General features: G+C 42.5%; 1 protein-coding gene across 5 annotated transcripts in view; it reads left to right on the forward strand.

Annotated features, from left to right (window-relative positions):
- The window catches only part of SCRN1 (secernin 1), a 61,084-nt gene that overhangs the window by 16,768 nt on the left and 21,503 nt on the right, over positions 1–22,813 (forward strand). For all 5 annotated transcript variants that reach the window (XM_081079843.1, XM_081079841.1, XM_081079844.1 and 2 more), the window contains exons 2-5: positions 1,029–1,188; positions 12,260–12,441; positions 18,717–18,919; positions 21,753–21,947. In XM_081079843.1, coding sequence (XP_080935969.1) covers positions 1,030–1,188; positions 12,260–12,441; positions 18,717–18,919; positions 21,753–21,947 — 739 coding nt within the window. In that variant the 5' untranslated portion in view covers position 1,029. The remainder of the gene's footprint in view (positions 1–1,028; positions 1,189–12,259; positions 12,442–18,716; positions 18,920–21,752; positions 21,948–22,813) is intronic.

The following is a 22,813-nucleotide window of genomic DNA, read 5'->3' on the forward strand; positions in this document are numbered from 1 at the left end:
ATTGAAGAAGCCTGGAGATGATGGTGCTTGGTGCAGGGTGGTGGTGGTGGAGATGGAGACAATGGATAGTTTCCATGGAGACTTGGGAGATCGAACCTACTTGATAATATGTTAGGTAACGGAGAAGCAGATGGTAAGGATGGTTCCTGAGTTCTGGATACTCCAGTGAGATGGATGGAGGAGCTGGCCACCGGGATAAGGAACCTTGGAAAGGGATCCAGTTTGGGGAAGAAGATGATGAAATCAGTTTTGGACATTCAGTAGGCAGCTGGGTCTATGGGCTGGGAGCTCCAGGAGAGGACTAAGCTGGAATTAAAGGTGTAGATCATTGGCACATAAGTAATAAGGGAAGCTCTGGGTATGGCTGAGTTTTCCCAAAGAGAAAAGGGCGCTAAATGAGGAATAAAAGATCAAGCAGGAAGGAAGGCTCAGTGGCCAGGTAGAAGAGAACAAGCCAACCCAGGAGCAGCTGAAGAGGCGTGCGGGAAACCAAAAGATGCCTGGGTGTGATGTCATTGAGGTGGAAAAAAAAATGTATTTAAAAAAAGGGAGTATCTTTCAATGTAAATCTAGACCCATTTCCATCACCACCCCCAAATCTATTACGCGGCAGCCATGCATCTCGGAGGCACTTCTCTAGGGCACCATTACAGGTATATTTATTTAGTTTTCTATGACTGTGACAGATTGCAGTGTGTGTGAGTTTTCTGCCTGGAAAAACCACCTCCTTTCCTATCTCCGACGTCATTGCTCTTTTGGCTGCCGCTGCAGTTTGTTGCAAATCTGAGCTCGTTTAATCCCACAGAATACCAAACAATATCTGGTCTGGGGGGCGGGGGTGGGGCTCTGTAATTCTACTCCAGGCGCCCCACCTTCATGTGCCAGCTGGGATCTCTAAATGAGCTCGCTGCACACAGTTCAGTACTAACACTATTTTCGCTGGTGAAATATGTTTGAAGAATGCACTGTTGGAATGTTCCCCGTTAGGCCTGCTTCCATCTCGTCTTTGGCAATCTCTCCCTTTTCAGGATGGCAGTGGCGCCTCCGAGTTGCTGTTTGGTGGCCTTTCCGCCCCGTGCCAAGGACGGTCTGGTCGTGTTTGGAAAAAATTCAGCTCGGCCCAGGGATGAAGTGCAGGAGGTTGTGTATTTCCCGGCTGCCGATCATGAACCCCAGAGCAAGGTACAGGTAAGTGATGCATTCGAGTCTCCCGATTAGCAGCCATTCTCTCTCTCTGGCTTTGCCCAGCACGCCTTAAGGTCTTTCATGGAAGCCTGCTCACTAGTCAGAACTTGCGTGTGGGTTCTGATGATTCCCTTTTTCCTCAGGTTTTGCTCAAAGCCCTAAAAACAGGGTCATATGGAGAATTCTATGGTTGTTGCTATGACCCTTATTTTATAAGTCAGTAAAATATTTACAGGATTCCTGTCAAATCTACAAAACAAGGTACAGGCATGCCTTTGGAGATATTGCAGGTTCGGTTCCAGGCCACCGCCATCAAGCAGGTGTCATAATACAGCGAGCCATAATCTTTTTGCTGGTGGAAGGTCTTGCCTTCAGTTTGTAAAAAACGCAACATCAGTTGGGTACTAGACTGATCGGGGGACATCACTTCGTAAATTATATAAATGTCTAATCACTGTGTTGTACACCTGAAATGACTATAACATTGTATGTTAACTCTAATTGAAAAAAACAACAACAAAACCCCACAACCTTTGTGAATTGCAATAAAGTGAAGCTCAGTAACACATGATGCCTGTATATTCCTAGAAGTCTAGTTTCTATTTTTGTCTCGTTTACTTCGTTGCCTTTTTCTCCTATAGATAACCATGTTTGGGAAGATTTTTGGTTTATCCTTCCATTAAAAAAATTACATACATATGTAATAAACTACACACACACACACACACACACACACACACACACACACGCACGCCTGTGAGTATTCATTCCAGCTCTTCTCATTTCTTACATGAATGGTACCATGCCTTATATCCTTTTCTCCACTTTGCCTTTTTCAACTAAAATCCTGTCTTGGAGATCACTCCATATGGCAAACAGAGGTCTTCTTCATTCCTCAGTGAGAGGTCCACAGCGCTCCATTCTGTGGATGTATGAGTATCGTCGTTTCATCCGTCCCATGTTACTGGACGTTTGGGTTGTTTTCCAGTCTCTTGCTATTACACATAGTGCTGAAGTGAACAAGAGCCTGGTCTTGTGTCTGTCACAATGCCTGGGCTTGGTTTACATATTTTTATAATGTTACAAAGTTGTTCATCAATGTCTATTTTGGGTGCTTAATAAAACAGTTTGTGTCAGCATTTCTTTGAGATAGTAGGGGCCTAGACATGGGATTGCTGGTCACAGGGTAAACAAGTACGCAGTTTTGTTAGATGTTATCAAATTTCCTTGTAGGTGGTGTACCATTTTGCATCCCATCCAGCAATGTATTAACCAGGCCTCTTTCTCCATATTCCCAGAGTGTGTTGTCAACCTTTCATGATGGGACGATTTTCTGTTAATTTTATATTCTGCTGTTTTTATCCTCAATATTCTAAAATTCTCAAAACTTTTAATGGGTTGTGTGAGCTCTTATCATTGATTCTTTTGGGTTTTCCAGGTATATTGTTATAATACCTACAAATAGAGAAGGTTGGATCGCTCTTACACTGCTAATTATTTAATCATTTTCTTGTCTGATTGGCTTATAGCTTGGATTCAGTGTTAATAGCAGTGGATGGAAATTGTAGCTCTCTTTGCCTTTGGGCCTGACCTAAGTGGGGCAGCCTCTGGTGCCACCACATTAAGTAAGGCGCTGGCTTGGGACTGAGATAGATATATATATATATATATATATATATATATATATATATGTATATATGTATATATGTATATATGTATATATATATATGTATATGACTTTATCATATTCAAAAGTATACATCGATTACTATTTTAAATAATTAAATAGGAAACCCTAGGGAATAGGTATAAAGTTTTGTTAACTGTCTTGTCAGTCACTCAGCCATCTTGGTGATCAGACCCACTGTCACAGTGGGGCAGTGCTTGTGTTCAAGTCACCCCTGTTTTACTTACTCATGGCCCCCAAGTGCAGGAATAGTGATGCTGGCCATTCACATATGCCGAGGAGAAGCCGGAAAGTGCTTCCTTTAAGTGAAAAGGTGGAAAGTCTTGACTCAGGAAGGCGTTTCATCCTGTCACATCACCACGAAAAGAAGGGTGAGTGCAGTGCAGTACGATATTGTGAAAGGGACCATATTCACATAACTTTTATTACGGTGTATTGTTATCATTGTTTTTATTTTATTATTAGTGATTGTTGTTAATTTCTTACTGTGCCTGATTTATAAATTAAACTTTATTATAGGTATGTATGCACATATAGGAAAAAACAGTATAGATAGAAGTTGCTACTATCCGTGGTTTCAGGGATCCACAGGGGTTCTTGGAACATATATCCTCCACGGATACGGGGGGACTACTGTATAAATAAATATATTTGAAATAAATGTTTTAGAAAAAATGTGTTTCCTTTTGGGCAAAATAACTTAATCTTTTCGTCTCATGGTTACAGTCATTTTAGGAAATAGACTAGATTCTTTTCACTAGTTAACCCATGCTATATTATTACTTAAAAACGGTATGGGTTGAATTATGTCCCCTTGCATAAATTAGTAGTTTGATACATACCAGAGCAAGTCTCTCAGGCAGCCCTGACCTCTTTTCTGAATTGCATGTCTGTGTTTTGAGCTGCCTCTGTACATTTCCACATCCACCTTCTGCAGGTAAAATAGCTTCACAGGTCAGAACCCAATTCGTTTTTGCCATCTCATTTGCTCCCTTTCCTCTAACAGGACCCTTATGTGCCACATAGTTTAATCTAGAAACCAGAGGGAAACACTGACTCTTGTTTTCCCACTCATCCCCAGATGCACGGGGACAGCTGTCACTGAGTCCTGTTGCTTTCTGTCCTTTGCCCCCATCTCCTCCCACCCACCCCCATCTCCCTTCCACAATCTGCTTATTGGTGCCCCAGTCTCTTTCTTCTGTATTCTTATCCCTGCAGAGTCACCAGAATTTTGTTTTCCCCAGAACACAGCTCTGTCCCTACCTTGTTTAAAAATGTTGGGTTGTGTTCATAGGATGCGAGTCCAGGCTGATTTGTATCTATGCCATTTAGAACTCTTCCCAACTGGCACCCGGCTCACTCTTCCTTTCTTTTCTTCTTTCAGACTAATAGACTTTATTTTTCAGAGCAGTTTTAGATTTACAGAAAAAGGAACAGAAAGTACAGCGAGTTCCTATATATAATCCCTCACCACCCTCACCCCCGCCTCCCAGGTCCCCTTAGCATGAACTTCACGCACGAGTGCATTTCTTACGATTGATGAGGTAGTACTGACACCTTCTCAGCCACCAAAGGCCATCGTTTACGTTAGGGCTCACTCTTGGTGTTACACTTCCTGTGGGTTTGGACAAATGTATGACACGTACCCACCACCACAGCATCAGACAGAGTCGTTTCCCTGCCCTAAAAATCCCTATTTTTAGTGCTTTGCCTGTTCATCTCTCCCTTCCCCCAACCCCTGGCCATAGTTTTGCCTTTTCCAGGATGTCGTATAGTTAGAGTCATAGAATATGTAGCTTTTTCAAATTGGCTTCTTTCATTTAGTTATTTGCATTTAAGATTCCTCCTTACATCTTTTCCAGGCTTGCTAGAGCATTTCCTTTTAGTGCTGGGTAATATTCCATTGTCTGGAGGCACCATAGTTTATTTTTCCATTCACCTATTGAAGGACATTTTGGTTGCATCTGAGTTTTCGCAGTTATGAATAAAGTTGCTATAAATATTTGCATGCAGGTTTTTGTGTGGACATCGATTTTCAACTCATTTGGCTAAAGATGCTTTTTGATGTAATGTTAATAGGTAATATATTGATAGGCAATATATTGAATAGGTAATATACTGATGTGGTTCCAAGAGCAAATGATATTAAAAAGGTTTGCAGTGAGAAGTCTTATTCCCCCTATTCCTAGCTCGGATCCCCATATTATGCAATCCTTCGCAGTAAATCTTGCACATCCTTTTAGTGTTTTATGCCACTGCACGTGACTATGAATACTTAGCCTTCTTTTCTTTTTTCATGAAAGTAGCACGTTATATACACGATCCTGAAAATTGATTTTTAAAAATGTATCACTTCAGACTTACAGAAAAGATCTACAATTTGCTTTTTAGTTTAACAACACTGTCTAAAGGGTCTTCTCTATCTGTACAGAGAGAGTATAATTTTTATAGCTGATAGTAGTTCATTGGGGAGACATTCCATAATTTATTTAATCAGTCCTCCATTGGTGGACACTGGTCTAGAAAGTATAGCTGTGAAAGCATTGCCCATAAGTCATTGTGCACATGTGTGGGTGTGGCCGTGACACCCTTCCAGATGCAGGATCACTGACCCCATCATGGGGTGAAATTTGGGTAGTAATGACCTCCATAAGCTTTGTACAATTCCATGCTTATTTTTCTGCCCTCATTTTATAGATTTCCTCTTCCAGCTTACACTGTCAGCCCCAGCTGTACTGAGCTGCTCACCATTTCTTGAACAAACAACACACTTGTAATTCTCTGTGCTTTTGCTTTTTCTATGCTTTGCTGAGAATGTTCTTCCTCTCCCCTCCTGTCATCTCCTTGGTAGACTCCTATCATCCTTTAAGGCCCCAGCACAGATATCCCCCCTCCCTGCATGTTCTGCCTTTATAAGTCAATTGAAATTTACCATCACCTGAAACTAGGGGGATGAGTTCTGGCCTGGGAGGCAGGGTCCTGGGTTCCAGTTTTGCCATCCGCATTTACTGTATCTTGAATCTTTGAGACTCAGTTTCCTCATTTACCAGATGGAGATCATAACATCCACTGTGTCTGCCTTACAGGATGTTTTGTGATGCACAGGTGAGCTGATATGGGAAAGGACTGTGTCATCTCTAAGGAGAACTTTGTGCAGAGAGATATTCGTTCTTTGTTTTAAAACAAGGAATTGACTAGTGAGTGCGGAGAGCTTCTGTGATTCCAGGTCTCAGTTCCCAAACTCCTATCTTTAGCACATGCTTCTGAATTTGCTTTTCAAACGTACACTTAGGCCTTTAATTCCCTTCCAGTTACACCTGTAACTTGTTCCAAGTCCAGAATGTTGGGTTCTTGTCCATATTTGGGCCTATGAGCTACAATAACTTTCATAAAAGCACTCACTAGCATATAGAAAAAATGTTTTAACTATGCAGAGTGAGAGCTTCCCATAAAAAAATACCCAATCTATTCCTCAGGCATTTCGTGACATTTTAAACATACAGATTCCACGGTTTCCCTAGAAATGCCCTACTTGAGGGTTGAGGTCCCAGAAACTCATATTCTGAGAATAACCATGTGCAGAAAGTCATCTGATTGCTCATCCACTCACCCACCCACCCTTCCAGCTGCTCCATCCTTCTAGGCGGACTTCCCTTCCAATTTGTTCACTTACCCACCCTTCACCCTTCCCTCAGTCTCTCCACCTATCTAGTATATGTCACCTTCACTTTGCTTGAGACTGCAAGACTCAGAAACGGGGTCCTCCAGCACAGAGTTCCTCAGTTTCTAAAATTGCACTGCACGTTTCTGTTTAGCTGCACAGTTCGCAGATTGGACCATTTTATTTTATGTTCTTTAGTCTTTCTCCTGTGGATTCTTTCTTTCTTTCTTTCTTTTTTAACAACTCCTCTTTTGGTTGCAGAGTAGGATGCATAAATATGTATCTATTTGTGAAAGCCCCGTGGTCCTCTCTGACGATTCTGTACCTCTGTGCATCGCAGGAGTGATCTCAACTTTTCCTCAAGCCCTGCTCCTTTCCATGGGGAGGGTCCTGAGGAAGCACATGAATAATTTCCTGGAAGACGATCCTGATGTTCTGTGTGCATGCCCATGGATGGGTGTAGCTCTGTTCTTCTATGGTTGAACCTTCTATTTAGGAAAAAATATGCATACAGCAGCAGAATACTGTGTTCCAGTAAAACAGCAGATTTGAACTAAAGTTTACATTATTTATGCTTGGTACTCGAGAGAATAATTGTATCACTATTTGTGGAGACAGGATTCTTGACAGCCAAGTCAGGTTTGACACATGATGTTTTGTTTTTTTTTTTAAAGTCTCTTATTATGATATACTAAATCTCATCTTCACTATTTCCCTCCTTTAAAGTTTTCATTGTTTCTTTTTTGAAAGTTCATTTTAATTTGTGTCCATTTTCCACTACACGGAGTTCTGTACGGGATAGTATCCTCAGTGAGGTTATATGACGGGCAGGCTTTTGGTAGGTCATTTCTCTGTTCTTCCTTAATGAAAATATTTGCAAGAAGAATAGAGAATTACCAACGAACGATACCTGGTAGCATTGTTAGTGTAATTGTCCAGATGGCGGCTTTATTTGTGGTGTGTGGGGTATGTGCAGGTGAGGGTATCTGAATTTTAATTCTGAGTATATCTCTTACAGTAGGAAACACAATATCAGAGTGCTGAGCAAAGCGCCATGGCTGCTGGGCAGATTGCACACCACTCTTCCTGTCTGTTTTTGTTTGTTTGTTTCTTCTCTTCATTCTCAGGAGCAGGAGACCCAGGCTTGTCAGAAGCATCTCCCTCACCCCATGGGAGAGTGGCTTCCCAGGGTCTTCCTTCTATCATGTCCCCTTTCGTAAGCCTATTTCTGACCCCAGGCCTTTGCATTGCCCATCCTCAGAGAATCCTACAACCTCAGGGAAATAAAAAGCAATTCTTCTAAAATGTGGTTGACATATTCTTTTGTCTTTAGGCTCATGAATCTTAAGAGCACATTTTCAAAACCAGCCAAGTGGTAGACAAGACACTGGGATAAAAAAATTTTAAAAGCCCAGCCAACCAACCAACCAATCAACCAACCAACCAACCAACCAACCAACCAACCAACCAAATAAACAAAAATTCTGTGATAATTAGCAATGTTGCTTTAGAGTTACAAATTTTTTAAACTGGAAGTATTTCTCTACCGCATCCCACTTTCCCTGCCTTTTTCCCCCCACCCTGAGAAATCTGGCTGACTCATCGAGTGATTTCACAGTGGTTTTCGCTGGTGGCGCCAGGGTTTTGTTCACCATCTGAGTACAGTAGGAAAGACACAATGGTTGCATTACATGAATTGAAACGTCTATTGTGTGAGTGGGGGAGATCCAGAAATAGTGTGTGTTGGAATGTGCAAGGGGTAGGCGACAGCATGAAGCTGATTTTGCTTTTTCATTTTTGCCACAATCACACAAAATAATAAAGGGCTTGCTCTACAGAAGCATTATCTTTTGTCTTAGTCTCTAAGGCCTTATCAAGGCTCATCCTTTCACCTTCCAACGTGGCATGCGTCCCCAGGAGCCACCCGAGAGAGTGGCAAGCTCAATTCAGACAATACCTTTAAAATTTCAACTTTTAGCATTAGGCAGTGCTGACATTTAGAAGTATGCCTTACTACCCTGCCCACTCTGGGCATTCTCTTATTGTTATGTGGCCTCGGCACCCAGAAGTCACACTAGCTGACATTTGTTTTATTAAAGGCTGATTAGGAGTGGATGTGGGGCAGCAAGACAATTTGCTCATCACTTTCACAGCTTTATAACGGAAGTTGAGGCCAGAACTATCCCTGCAAAGATTGATCTTTTAAGTGGAGAATGTTTTCTTTTTTTTTTCATTTTCTTGTCTAATAGAAATTTGGCTAGGAATTTTGATGCGGGGAACTAAATGGAGTTGCCCACGCTAAAAGATTTCAGTTGCTTTTTGGATTTTTTTTTCCTGGTGAGACCTTCTTTGCTTCCTCAAATCTGCCTTATTCTCTGCCTCGTTAGTAATGGGGCAAATGTGAAGGTCATTGAATTTTATTTTAAAAAATGACTGCCTGCAGTGCTCATGTTCTAGACGGCTGGCTTTACCAAGTTTAGCTAATTACATCGTGTTCCTTGTTTACCAGGTTGGCTCCCGAGGTGGGATTTTAAATAACCAATGTTTGTGAGGCAAGCGTGTCCATCATCCCCGTTCCCTCCCAGACCTGGGTGTGATTGGTCAGATTTCAGACACAGTAGCGTGTGTGTGTGTGTGTGTGTGTGTGTGTGTGTGTGTGTGTGTGAATTGCAGCCCAAGAAGGGCCCACACTAGGCCCAGGCTTCTGAGGTTTATGACAAAAATGCCCTAAGGGGCATGTGTTACAGACTCACTAAGACTTGGGTGCACACACACCCATCTCCCTCTCCCCCCTGCTTCCCCATTGTGTAGCATATGAGGGGGGTCTGGTGCATTGGCTTTTGGCCTAGCGCTTGGGAGGACTGATTTGGCCTATCTGGCTACTTGGGGATCCTCTTCCTTCCTCCTCATTCTGAGTTTGGCCTGAAAAGTGTCAAGCTGGCTGCATAGATTTTTGAACTCCCACAAGGACCATATGGTCTTTCTAATTCAATTTTCAACTGTTTTATTGGTCAGTACTTACTGAGCTCTTGCAGTCCTGTGACTCAAGACCATCATCGTAGTTCCCTAAGTGGCATGGGGCGGGGGGGGGGCTCCCTGCACCATGAACCCACCTTTGACATGACCTATCTGTCTCTTCTCAGACTCTTACCTCTGTCTGGAATACCTTGATGTCTGGCCCATTTTTCAAGATCAACTCAAATGCCCCCCATTTGATAAAGCCTCTGACCACTTGGATGTGTTCCCTCTTTCCTTTGAATCTCTGTCATGCTCCCTCTGACCTTTGTTATTCATTCATTCATTCAATCATTCATTCACTGCTTCCTTCCTTCATTCATTAATCCATTCGAAAAAAGGTGTATTGATACCTAGTATGTGCCACCCTGGGATATATCTAGGAAGTGAACCACAGAGACATCTCCTTGCCCTCAGGGAGCTTACATTCTAACTGGGGGAGATAGCGTACATAAACAGCACATGCAATATGTAAGTCAGTCAGATGGTGTTTTGGAAGGAGCTAAATGGAGTGAAATGTGAAAAGGAAAAAGCAGAGCAGGACTGGGTTGATCAGGTACAAGGTGGCGGGGTGGGGGGCACATGCAATGCATACGAGGTAGATAGGCTTCAGGGACACCTACTGAAGCTGGCCTGGTGCTATAATAATCTGCACGTGTGCCTTCTCCTTCTTTCCCAACCGAAAGGACAGGGATTGGACATCCTCATTGATTCATCTGCAGGCAGCACTTAGCGCAAAATACCTTGTGTGTGGTTGGTGCTCTATAACTAATTGGTGAAATTGGACGTGGACATGTAAAACCGAATTTAAGGACAAATAAGTAAACCCGTTTCTTATTTTTACATTTTCCCTGCCCTTAAAAAACAAAACAAAATGAAACAAAACAAAAACACATTATGATAAACCTATGCTTGAGAACCTGAGATTCCTTCCCTATTTACTCATTCTTCTCAAGACAAAATCTGTCAGTGGAGCTCAGGGGTTTTGGATAGCGTTGGTCAATGCCTGAAGTACTTTGGGCATGAAAGAGTGCAATTTTAAGATATAAACTTCAGTTACATTTAGAACAGCACAGAAGAGCGTGGTTTGTTTCCTGCTTTGGCCAGCTTTTGCTTGAAAAGGATCAATTTTTAAAGTAAATAACGTTTGTGAACTGAATAGGGGAAAACATTTCAAGAGAATATTTCCTTACAGTTTGCCATGAAAAACTCCAGGGTCTCTTGACAACCTCCGGATTTCATTAGCTTTCAGTTTACAAATATTTATCGAGTGAAATAACATTATCTCAGCGCAGAGCAATATGTATCATGGAAGGCAGAGATGTCACGTGACCCCAGAGTGTGGTGGCTACATGCATTGCAGCTCTTACCTGAGGTTTAGAGATTATGGAAAATCAATGCCGAAGAACTTCCTGGGCTGCATTCAGCTGATATAATTGGGTCTTGAATCGAACGAAGATCTAAGGCTGCAGTCGATGCAATGCTTTCAGCTTCCCAATTTAAAATGTAAATGGCTTCCGCAGCTGGTAACCCTTGAGAGCTAAAGAGCTCTGTGTCATTTAGAGCTCTGGGTTCCATACTGCATTAACCACACAAAGAGTGTGTCGTAGGCTGATAGAACGTCAGAGTCAGGAGGCTGGTTATGGATGACCTGGTTAGTTATCCAGTGGAGACCTCCCATGGGCCCCAAATGGGGAGGGAAAAGAAAGAAACAGCAGGTAAGGCTCTGAGTTACCCAACCCCGGTCCCACGCCGATTCTTCTAGTTGCTTCTTGTACACTTTGACCTGTTTTATTGTCTTCATGCTTCCACGTGAGAGTTTGTATGAAGAAAGGGTTCTGAGGCTAGAAATACTTTGGAAGAAATAGTTTGATCTAGATTAGCTCATTCACTTTCCAGGTGAAGACACAGCCGCCGGGAGAAAGTAAGACATACAACTCTAAGTGGCGTGCCCTGAAGTTCTGATAGCAGTTAGAACTTTGCTTCTCTGGGACTGTCTCCTTATGTGTCCCTCTCCTGGGCTTAGTGTAAGGATCAAATGGACAGACAGGGAAGCGCACTGTATGAGCGTGTACATTTAATGCGTCAGTTACATGGAAGGTATTATTATCATTTTCTCTCTTCTACCACTAAAGCCATCATGTAGGTCATCAAACTGTGTTCCAGGGAACCCCAGGGATCATTGCAGAAAGCTCATGGACCTCCCTTCTTCAGACAAAGCATGTCCCTTTTATTTGTTTTCTATAGTAGGCCTCTAGATAAAGTTTCTTTTATAAACAGGGCTCTATAATGTGAAAAATGTTTGAAGACCACTGATCTAGAAGGATGTTTGCAAATGAGAATAAATAGCTGCGTTTGTTGGAAATGCTGGTGGCCGTCTGTGCCTATTGAAATGACTAGACACACCATTCAGGGCAGAGATTGGCCGAATGCCTGGTTCAAGAAGATGACCATCATCGATGGAAGCATTGTGGGCAGTTGGCTTGAACCAAGGAGACTAAAAACCGAGTGAGTGGTAAGACTGAAACTCACTGTGGAGATGTTCGAGCGGTAGTGAGACTTGAGGTGTCTTTTAAGTCTGCCGTTCCCAAGGCCTTTCCGTTTTCTGGTCTTTTTAAAACTGATGTGGTGGTTTGTTGTAAATACCAAGGTGAAAACTACGTGATACCTGTCACTTCATGTCCTTTTCTTTCCCGTCTTCGTTTTTTTAGTGTACGTATATTTCAATCGACCAAGTTCCCAGAACTCATGCTATTGTGATAAGCAGACCTGCCTGGCTCTGGGGGGCAGAAATGGGAGCCAATGAACATGGCGTGTGCATAGCCAACAAAGCCAGCAGTGCCAGAGAACCGGCCACGGAGACGGAAGCCCTGCTGGGGATGGACCTGGTCAGGTACTACACGGGGGTGCTCTGAACCTACTGTTCAGGGTGGGCGGGGCACGGGCACAGGACGTCTGTCCCTCCAAATCTCATATTCGGTTACTCAGGCCTTCCTAAGAAGACATGTGCCTTTTGACATCAATTTCAGGTGATAGAAAAAAGAATAGATTACAGTGGAATATTATTCCGCAATAAAAACTAACCCAGTGCTAATATATCCCACAATATGATGAGTCTCGAAAACATGCTCAGTGAAAGAAGCCAAACACAAAAGGTCGCATGTTGTATGATTCCATTGCTAGCAAATATACGCATAGGCAAACCCATAGAAGCAGAAAGTAGATTAGTCATTGCCTGGGGAGCAGGAGTGATTCCTAATGGATATAGGGCCTCTTTTTGGGATGTTGAAAATGTTCTGAAGTTGGAATATTTTTCAAGTTTGTTCTTCTTCAATTTTTTTGTGCTGATAGTTGCACAATTTTTGAATATACTAAAAACCACTAACCTGTATTTTTAAATAGGTGAAGTTTACGTGATTTGAAATATATCTAAGATATATAAAAGGGGATACATATAAAATACACAAAATATAAAGGGAAAAAGAACAGAGATCACTCCCCTCCTTTCCCCTCTACGTCTCAGTCATCTTTTCTTCCTTTCCCTGCTCTTCCAGTCACCATGTAACAGAAGGAAGTGGACATGTAAACTCGACAGGACAGGGATCTTTTTTTAAAATTTATTTTTTATTCCTTTCAGGTGCACAAAACAAAGTAATAGTTAGACATTTATCATTTATATCCCTCATACTGTGTCAACCCCCTTCCCCTCATCCACTATCCCTCTGACATCGCACACAGCCATTACATTTCCACTGTCTCTATTCCTAAAGCTGTACTCCGCTTCTTATAACTATATACATATGTATATATATAAAGTTGTAGTTGACATTCACTATTGTTCAGCTTCAGCTTCAGGTGTACAGTGCAGTGATCAGGCAACTACATCTCCCTAGCGAGACAAGTGTCCATCGAATACCCTACAAAATCTTTACAACATTATTGATTACGTTCCCCAAATTAACTTTCGTGTCCACGTGGCAATCTTGTGGTTACTGACTGTTTTCTAATCCCCTCACCTTCCCCCTTATCCCCTCCTCCCCGCCATCTAGCAACCCTCAATTTTTCCTTTATGTCTCTGAAACTGTTTCTGATTAGTTCATTCACTTACTGTGTTCTTTAGATTCCACATATAAGTGAGATCATATGGTATTTGTCTTTCTCTGTCTGACTTATTTCACTTAATGTAATGTTCTCTAGGTCCATCCATATTGTTGCAAATGGTAAGATTTCTTTCTTCTTTATGGCTGCGTAATACTCCATTGTATAAATGTACCATGGTTTCTTAATCCAGTCGTCTACCGATGGGCATTTCAGTTGTCTCCATGTCTTGGCTATCGTGTACAGTGCTGCAACAAACATAGGAGTGCATAAAGATTTTCGAATTAGAGTTTTGGATTTCTCTGGATAGATACCTAGGAGTGGAATTGCTGGATCATAAGGTAGCTCCATTTTCAGATTTTTGAGATACCTCCATACTGTTTTCCATAGTGGCTGCACCAATCTGCAATCCCACCAACAGTGCACAAGGGTTCCCTTTTCTCCACATCCGTGCCAGCATTTGTTTGTTGATTTATTGATGATAGCCATTTTGACTGGGGTGAGGTGGTATCTCATTGTGGTTTTTATTTACATTTCTCTGATGGTTAGTGAGGTTGAGCATTTTTTCCTATGTCTGTTTGCCTTCTGTATAGGACAGGGATCTTTGTCTGCTGGTTTACTCCTGTGTCACAAGCACCAGGAATGCTGTGCCTGGCACCTAGTGGGTAATCAATGACTGAGTTTGGAATGAATGACTGAAGGAGAGGGGGAGCTGGAAGGAAAGAACAGTCTGCAATGGCTTTCCTTTTTCTGAGACAGTGAAATGCAATAAAATCATGGACATAGTTGAAAAAAGATTGGGCTGGGAGCTGGGGTCCTTGGTTTTCACTGTGGATTTACCAAGTTCCGTCACCTCTCTGGGCCACCGTGTCCTTATTTGTTCCATGTGAGGCTTTAGATTGGATGACCTTCAAAGAGCCTCCCAAACCTAACATGCTATAACAAGGAATAGCGGTTTCGACATTTTGGAGGTTTTGTAGGGAGAAACTGCATATTTACACAGAGACCCCTGTGGTGCATAGCTTCTGCCAACCGATGGATAAGTCTGTTAGTGACACCCTTTTGGTAGCATATTGCCTTTATGCCTTTCTCACCTTTCCTTACTATTCCTGCTTCTTCTTATAAACTCAGGAGGAGCTCAGGAGGAGCAAACCAAGGAGGAAAAAGCCTCCTATCTACAATCAGTTTTCTCTTGATGAGTAGAATAACAACAAGTTTTGAGCTTATTATGCATTGACAGCTGTCCCAGTATTTTTACCTCCATACTTAACAGAAATCCTGAAAATGAAAAGTTAATGAAAGTATGCCCCTTTTATGCCTCGTTTGTAACCTTGCATTTTGAGCTATTATATTTGTGGTAGGGGGTTTAGAGCACAGGCAAAGATCATCATTTTAACAGTTGATTTCTAAGGGACGATGGAAGGGAATTTTTTTGTTCTTCTTTAAAGCCTCTGATGTCTCTTTTCAAGATTATCAACCCATAAACGCCAAGGGCTTCCTGAATATCTGCTTTGTACTTGACTCTGTCAAGCTCACAAGAGCTTCAAAGAGATTTTAGTCTTGTGGCAGGGAGATGACAAAAAATGGAACTATGCAAGATTTTAAGACCAATTTAAGACGATCATAGGAGAGATGTGTCTCAAAGCAATCTGATATTTGTAGCCACATGAATGGCACAGAATTCTAGGTCATGGCCCTCTGCAAACACTGCTGGATCCTCAGGTATTCTCAGGGACTGCATGTATTTGGGAATGCGTGCTTCGAGAAGGAGGTGCTTGCGAGGCTCCTTTAAGTAGACAGTTTACTTAGAAGGTTTCACACAAGATTCTTCCAAATCAATGCAGCACTTAATGTCTACTCATTTCCTTCCTGCTTGTAGCCCTCTGGCTGAAGGCTGGAATGTTTCAATATCCAAAAGTCATGAGCCCAGAGGGATCTTGCAGACGCCTTGATTGTGGGGAAAATGGAAGATTACAGTTGCCCCGTGAACATGATGTGGGTCCACTTATATGTGAATTGTTTGTTTTTTTCCAATAAATAATATCAAGGTATTTTTTTCTTCCTTATGATTTGCTTAATATTTTCTCTAGCTTACTTTATTGTAAGAATACAGTCTATAATCCCTGTAGCATACAAATTCCGTGTTAATTGACTTCATGTTTATTGGTAAAGCTTCCTTTTGGTCAACAGTTGACTAATAGTAGTCAAGTTTTGGGGGAGTTAAAAAGTGATACGTAGATTTTTGACTGCACAGAGGTTGGTGCCCCTAACCGCTCCCCTTTCCCCCCATGTTTAAGGGTCAACTCTATTTGCATCCAAATCCCTATAAGGACACCAGGCCCATCCCCAGAAGGGGAGAGGTAGTGACTGTTTTCATGACTTTACCCCGGACGGTGACGTATCCATGGTAAATCTAGTTATAACTTAGTTTACCCTCATTGGGATATAAAAGGACAGGGGTGTCCCTAGCCTATGGAGACATAGCTATGAAAAGGAGAAGCACTCAGAGTTCCGAAACACAGGGGAAGTGCAAATGTGACTCATCCTCCTTAGGGACATACGCTGACATTTCAGGAATGGGCACAAGCAAGCTGGACATACCTGTAAGAAAGTCATGGGTCCCAAATAGGGATTTGCCCAAGGATTAAAAAAAAAAAAACCCAATCAACCAAGGATGTAAATTCAGAAACATCTAACTCCAAGACCTAGAACAACCTGGACCAACTGTATGCTTTGGAAGGACTTGAATTGCCCTAAAGGTTGATGTCAGAGCGAGACTCTGACGTTGGCCCAGTTAATTTCATCCCTGTATCTGCCCTGCTTACATAATGAGGTGAGGCAGCCAGTGTGACATCAGGCGTGGGGGCCAGCAAAGCGCCGTTCTCATTTTGAATCTTGTGAACCTGCCCGATCTGAAACTGTTATGAGAGGCTTTCAAATAGGCCCCTTGATGTGTATGATTGTGGCCCTCGATCCCATAGTCCTGCTACAGCTGCACCTCTCAGTCTCAGGTGGACAGTGTGGAACCCCGCTCTCATTCATGGGCCTGGGACCGTGGAGAAAGTTGTCCTGTCCTCTTCCATGGCAGGGAGACCATGTGGGAATGGTCAAGTGGGACAAAGGCGTACCTTTTCTCCATGGTCCTGGCACAAAGGGTAAAATGAGAATCATGTCTGTGGATAAGTGTTGAGGTCTCGCTGCAGACACTGCACGAGGGCACCAAAGTCCGTGTGGAAGCCTGAGGGTCAGTATTGGGAGTCTCCGTGTGGAACGCAAACCGGCAGCACAGCAGAGGAGTCGGTTAGATACTGCAACAAAGAAGTCACAGCTTCCGAAGGTGGGGCCATTGCCCGGGCCGGGTATTCACATGCTCCTAGCATGTTTGCATGGGCAAGTTGGAGCCCTGCAAAGGCCTGGCAACAGGTTCTGCCTGGAATGTGTGCAGGAGGCAGTGTGACCTATGGGAAGGAGGGAGTTGCCCTCGTGGGTGCACAGCTTCGAGTTATAAGGCGCGCTCAGAGCATGTTTGTTTGTTCCAGGACCTCAAGATAAGGACCTGTTGGCTTCTCCGACTTCTTTGGAGGAGATGGCACTGAGCAACAGAAAGTCAGCTTAATTCAGTCTTGTAAAGGGTTTATTCTTTGTCACTTTCCCTAAGGGTTCAGCTTCACAAATCATTGCCTTGGCACCAAGTCTTCCTAAATAAGCTTAGATTGAGAAATGCCAAGTGAATCGATATATAAGTGTGTGATTATGAAAATAAGCCTGTTACAAGAATAAATCTGTAGCATGCAGTTGCATTATTTTCTCCCTGGCAGCCCAGTGAAATAAATGTCCCTTCAGGAAGAATCAAGCTGAGTGAATTATAATAACAATACTTCTCAAGTCGAACATTCATCAAAAACTGGCCTATGCTACCATTGTAACTGGCTCCATTGCCTCCACTCTAAAATTCTGTGTTCCTGCCACCAGAAATGTAATTTGAACAAAGAGATGACTAGATGGACATTACGTAGTAGAGTACGTAGCACATGCCATCCTCTTTCAAATCAGCCAGAGAGGGAAGTAGTACTGTTTTCTGTAGTACTTTACAGAAAAATCAAGGTTCCGAAAGGTTACGTTACTTAAGATCATATTGCCAGTGGGTAGCAGAACCAGACGCTGGGTCCCTTTATCTCTGAGTCATTTTTTTTTCTGCCACAGTGTGCTACTTCTCGAAACTTATTGATTACTTACTTCCTTGGTCCTGGGCATTTGAGCTATGTATTTTCGTGTTCATTATCTCATAAAACCCATCCTCATAGTAACCCAATGATGTAGGTACTTATTTTATAGGTGACATAAAACTAGAGTTGCGAAAGATTATGGAACTTGCCCACAGTCACACAGAGGGCAAGATCTGTGCCCTCTTTACAGAGTCTATTCACTGGAAGGGCTGGGAGGGGATGGCTATTTCACTTCAGAATAAATATGTACTTTATGATAACTGAAGCTGTAAGCCACAACAATGAAGGGAGGCTGATAGGCAGGAGGAGAAATATGTACAAAAGGATTGCTTGTGTCCTAACCAGCCACCTGATTTATCTGTGTCAATATTACGCACCAAGGACAATGGCTGGTACGAAACACTTTTGTTACTAACACAAATACCTACTGTAGACTAATAGAGAGCAAGGCTGCACTTGGCAGAGATATCCTTTTGCCCAGAGGCAGGAGGAAGTATAAGTCACCAAAAGAGATCTTGCTAAGGGCCAGAGCTGTGCTGGCCAGCTCCATAGGAGACAGAGCTGGAAAAGAGGAGGAAAGGTCAGTGGATGAGCTTCCTTTCAAGAGGGAGAAGCCACTGGGATCCTGACTCTTCTGTCTGTATGGGTGGGGGATTCCCAAAGACAGAAAATGCCCCCATGATTTTGAACCAAATGTGGGAGTTGTATTCTGAGTGGAAGTGCTAATCCGTTTGGGTATTGGTCTGCGTGTTTAACATATTTGGACATGTTTGTATGCCTCATATCTTACCCTTGTGGTAATAATCACGTGGTACAAAATGTACTTCTTGTTTCCTTACTCCAGGCTTGGTTTGGAAAGAGGGTCAACAGCTAAAGAAGCCTTAGACATTATCGTCGTCTTGTTGGAAGAACACGGACAAGGTGGGAATTATTATGAAGACGCAGACTCCTGCCATAGCTTCCAAAGTGCATATCTGATTGTGGATCGTGACGAGGCCTGGGTCCTGGAGACCGTGGGGAGGTACTGGGCTGCTGAGAAAACCACAGGTGAGTGGGTGTGGGGTGCAGAGTGCCATGGGCAGAAAGGCCTGAGATGGGTGTCGCTTGGGCTTACAGAAATCATGCTGCTGTCGTAGACCCTTTCTGTGCATGATCTTCAGCTTTTGGCATGCTTCTCATTTCTGGGCTTCTGCTTTTGGAGAGGAAGCTGGAGCCTCCTGAACCTTAAGTGAATTGATGTCAACACGCAGGAAACATACTCCTAACCTTTCCTATTTCTGTTTGCTTTCTGGGCAGGACCCAGTTCAGACTACTAGCAGTTTCATGATCCAAATTGTGACTCTATTAATTGGCCAATGGAAGGGTTATTTTCCATTTCCTAATAGGTCAATGCATTCCTACAACAGGGAGCTCCCCCCGACCCCCTCAGCCCTGTAGCTTTTTGTGCTTGGACTGCTCCGCTAGAAGAGGACCATTGAATACCTCTGGGCCATCAAGCTCATGTCTCTGAGACAATGTTACTAGGACAGCAGAGGACTAGGGAATATACTCAGAAAGATTTAGTGCCCAGTAAATGGCTACTCTGTGCACCCTGCAGCATCTTGTTTTAAGACAGTTCTGGGGAAGGAAATGTTATGGGTGGGAGAGGCTGTCCTGTATCACCACCTCAGCACCCTCATATTCTGAACAGGACAGAATCCTAGAACAGGTGAAAGGGCTTCCAAGAGGACTAAAGAGTTATAAGAAAGAATTGGCCAGTGAAACCCCCTCTTCTATCCCTTAGAACTGGGTGACAAATACAGAGCATGTTGCTGCCACTCTCCTTTCCTGTGTCTGCAGCAGACATGGCTAGTAGATTACAAAACTCTTCTCTTGTTGAATCTGCACTCGGCCTATGTCTTTTCTCAACTGAATTTACCAGGAAGTCTGTCCTAGTTCCTCAGAAGTGATGTTAGAGATGAAACCTGTTTGCCATCTCTGCCTGATAGGTGACAGGAACCAGATGTGACCCGAAGCAGAAGGTCTATTTCAGTAGCTGAGAATCAAGGCTGTTGCTTTCTGTGGTCTGAGTCAGGCCAGTGATCGGGGTTGCTGTGGATAATGATGTTGTATCTTATACAAGGCTGCCCTACGGAGGCTGTGACATCTAGCCGTGGTTTCTTGACTAAGTTGTGCACAGGCTGTACCTGCGTGGAGGAGGGCGTGGTTTCTTCTCATTCTCACAATGGTGCAGAATGGCTAGTGGTGCCTTCGAAGCAAATCTCACAGATTTTCTCCAGCCACGTATGCCCCGCACATACCCACGTGTGCCTGCCTGCCCTACTTTCATAGTAGTTACAGAACTAACGCAGCCAGTGTGGCCTGCCAGGTCTCCAAGCCTCCTGCAGTGAAGGAACTTAGAACCCCTTTGTAAAAAAGCTCATCTAAGATGAAGTCTTCCCATCGACGAAGTCTTACTAATGGTACCGACGAGATGGCTAATGCGCCATGCTGAAAAACAATCGTATTGCTTTTAAGTAGAATGTAAAACTTGTTGATCTATAACTGCATTTCTAAAGCTTACTCTCCCTTCAAAGTATAGTTTAAAAAATCCATCTCTGGTAACCACTAAATTATTGTCTGTGTCTATGGGGGGTGGGTGATGAGGGTAAGGGGGATCAAATATATGGTGATGGAGGGAGAACTGACTCTGGGTGGTGAACACACAATGGGATTTACAGATGATGTAATACAGAATTGTACACCTGAAATCTATGTAAATTTACTAACAATTGTCACCCCAATAAAATTAACTAAAAAAAAAATCCATCTCATCAAAATGAATGCTGTCTTTCACTAAATATTTAAAAAAAAAATTCCAGCCATTCCTTACACTCATTGATTTTATGTCCTCTGATCTAAGCAGTTGTGTGATTGCAGGAGGATTTAATGAACTCTGGCCTTCAAATGCTAAAAGTTTTGAAATCAGATGTCTATTATAAATCACCCTCTAGGAAAAAAACAAACAAACAAAAACATCTATGGAGTTATTCACAAGATTTAAAAAATATCTTAGTGTGAACAATGTCAAAATCACTTATTTAGACCAAAGCTTTTTTTTTTTTTTAATTTTCAATTTTTAAAAATAGTTTTACGCGTATGGTCTCCTCTAAAAAGATGAATGGAAAAGGACAAATGCCCACCAGCCAGGATGCTTATTTTGGAAGTGGAAGTCAGTGAAGCTGAAGATACTGAACAAACTGAGTCCAGCCCTGACCCTGCCCCCAGGAGCTCGTTTTCAGGCAGTAATGGCTTTACTGCAACGTGTAGTTCAGGCTCTTTTTCTACTTCCTTCTCCAAGAATTTAGAAGGTCAACATGCTCCCTGGAAGCATCTACTATGAATGACTGTTTTGGACTCTGATAACGTCATAGGTTCTAGACATCGTAAAGCCAAGTTGTCCGCTATGTATTTGTAGCTAAGGCTTTGGAGAAGGCATAGCAACCCTGTCAATAAGTAGGAGAACTGCTGCCCTATCAAGGTGGAGTGTACTCATAAATAGGCACTTGTGATTCTAGACTTATTTAGCTACACTTATTACATTTTTATGAGAAAAAATTTCCATAGATTTTTCTTCCATGCACACATGACACACACCTATTCCCAGGTACATTATTTAAAAACTATTCATTATCATTGCTACTATGGTTTTCTAAATGTTGGGATCTGAAAAAAAAAGGTTGAATGAAGAAGAAATTCCCAAGGATTTCTCTCTTTACTAATGGAATTTGATTCTCCCCTATAGTTAAAGTCAAGTTGCAGGGGAGAGATTCCCTGCAAATTTCCATTTCTTGATTAAGACTTTATATTTCCAACTAACTGGGCCTTGCACTCTCCGCAGAGGGAGTCAAGTGCATTTGCAATCAGCTTTCTCTCACCACCAAGATTGATGCAGAGCATCGTCAACTCAGGAGTTATGCTCAGAGTCAAGGTTGGTGGACGGGAGAGGATGAGTTCAATTTTTCCGAAGTTTTTTCTCCAGCTGATGAGCATCTAGACTGCTGTGCAGGCAAAGACAGCTTAGAAAAGCAAGAAGGTGAGTGAGTACATCCTTTCCGATTCTCCCTCATCATACGCTTTGTCTTGCAGCTGTTTTAGAGAACTTGTCTGAACTTAGGAGGGTGAGCAAAGAGGAGAAGCAGAGAATAGATCTTGTATTTAGAGACCAAATTGTGCCAAAGTTCCTGATGTACAGGCAAAACAAGAGCTTGCATTTATTTTTACAGGATGCTTCCTCATTTGTGGAAGTTTGCTGCTCCCATTTCTCCTGTAAACACTAATGTCATTTGTACTTCTCTTTGTGATATTTATCGCAGCCTTCCTTATATCTCATACATTTGACTTAGCTTCTGCCTATGTTTTCTTCTCTCGTTAGCCTGATGGGCCTTGAGTGCAGGGCATTGTCTTTTACTCATCCTAGGATCCCCTTGTGATGACTATTATAGTCCTTTGTTCTATGAACATTTATTAAGTTAACTTGAAGTTGAATTGAATTATCCACATGAGCCCTCTGTTTTTTACCCAGTTACTGACTTACTCAGAAACTCATATTTAGGTATCTATGGTGACTGGCTAGCACATTACTTTTGGGCCTGAGTAAAAAAACTTCCAAATAAACCACAATGGCCACATTTTGTATTTGCTAGTGATACATGTGTTTTGTAAGTCAAACCTTTGATCATTCAGAACAGGGGTGAGCAAAATGTGACTTGTCATCAGCTAGCGGTTTTGTAACTAAAATTTTAATGGAACATAGCCACACACACTTATGTGTTGTTTATGGCTCCTTTCGTGCTATAGTGGCAGAGGTGAGCCGTGGCAACAGGTACGTTATGACAAATTGTATGGCCCATAAGCCCCAAATATTTACTATTTGGTTCTTTAAAAAAAGTTTGCCCCCTA

This window comes from Rhinolophus hipposideros, assembly GCF_964194185.1.
Source record: "Rhinolophus hipposideros genome assembly, chromosome: 18".
Classification (NCBI taxonomy): Eukaryota; Metazoa; Chordata; class Mammalia; order Chiroptera; family Rhinolophidae; genus Rhinolophus; species Rhinolophus hipposideros.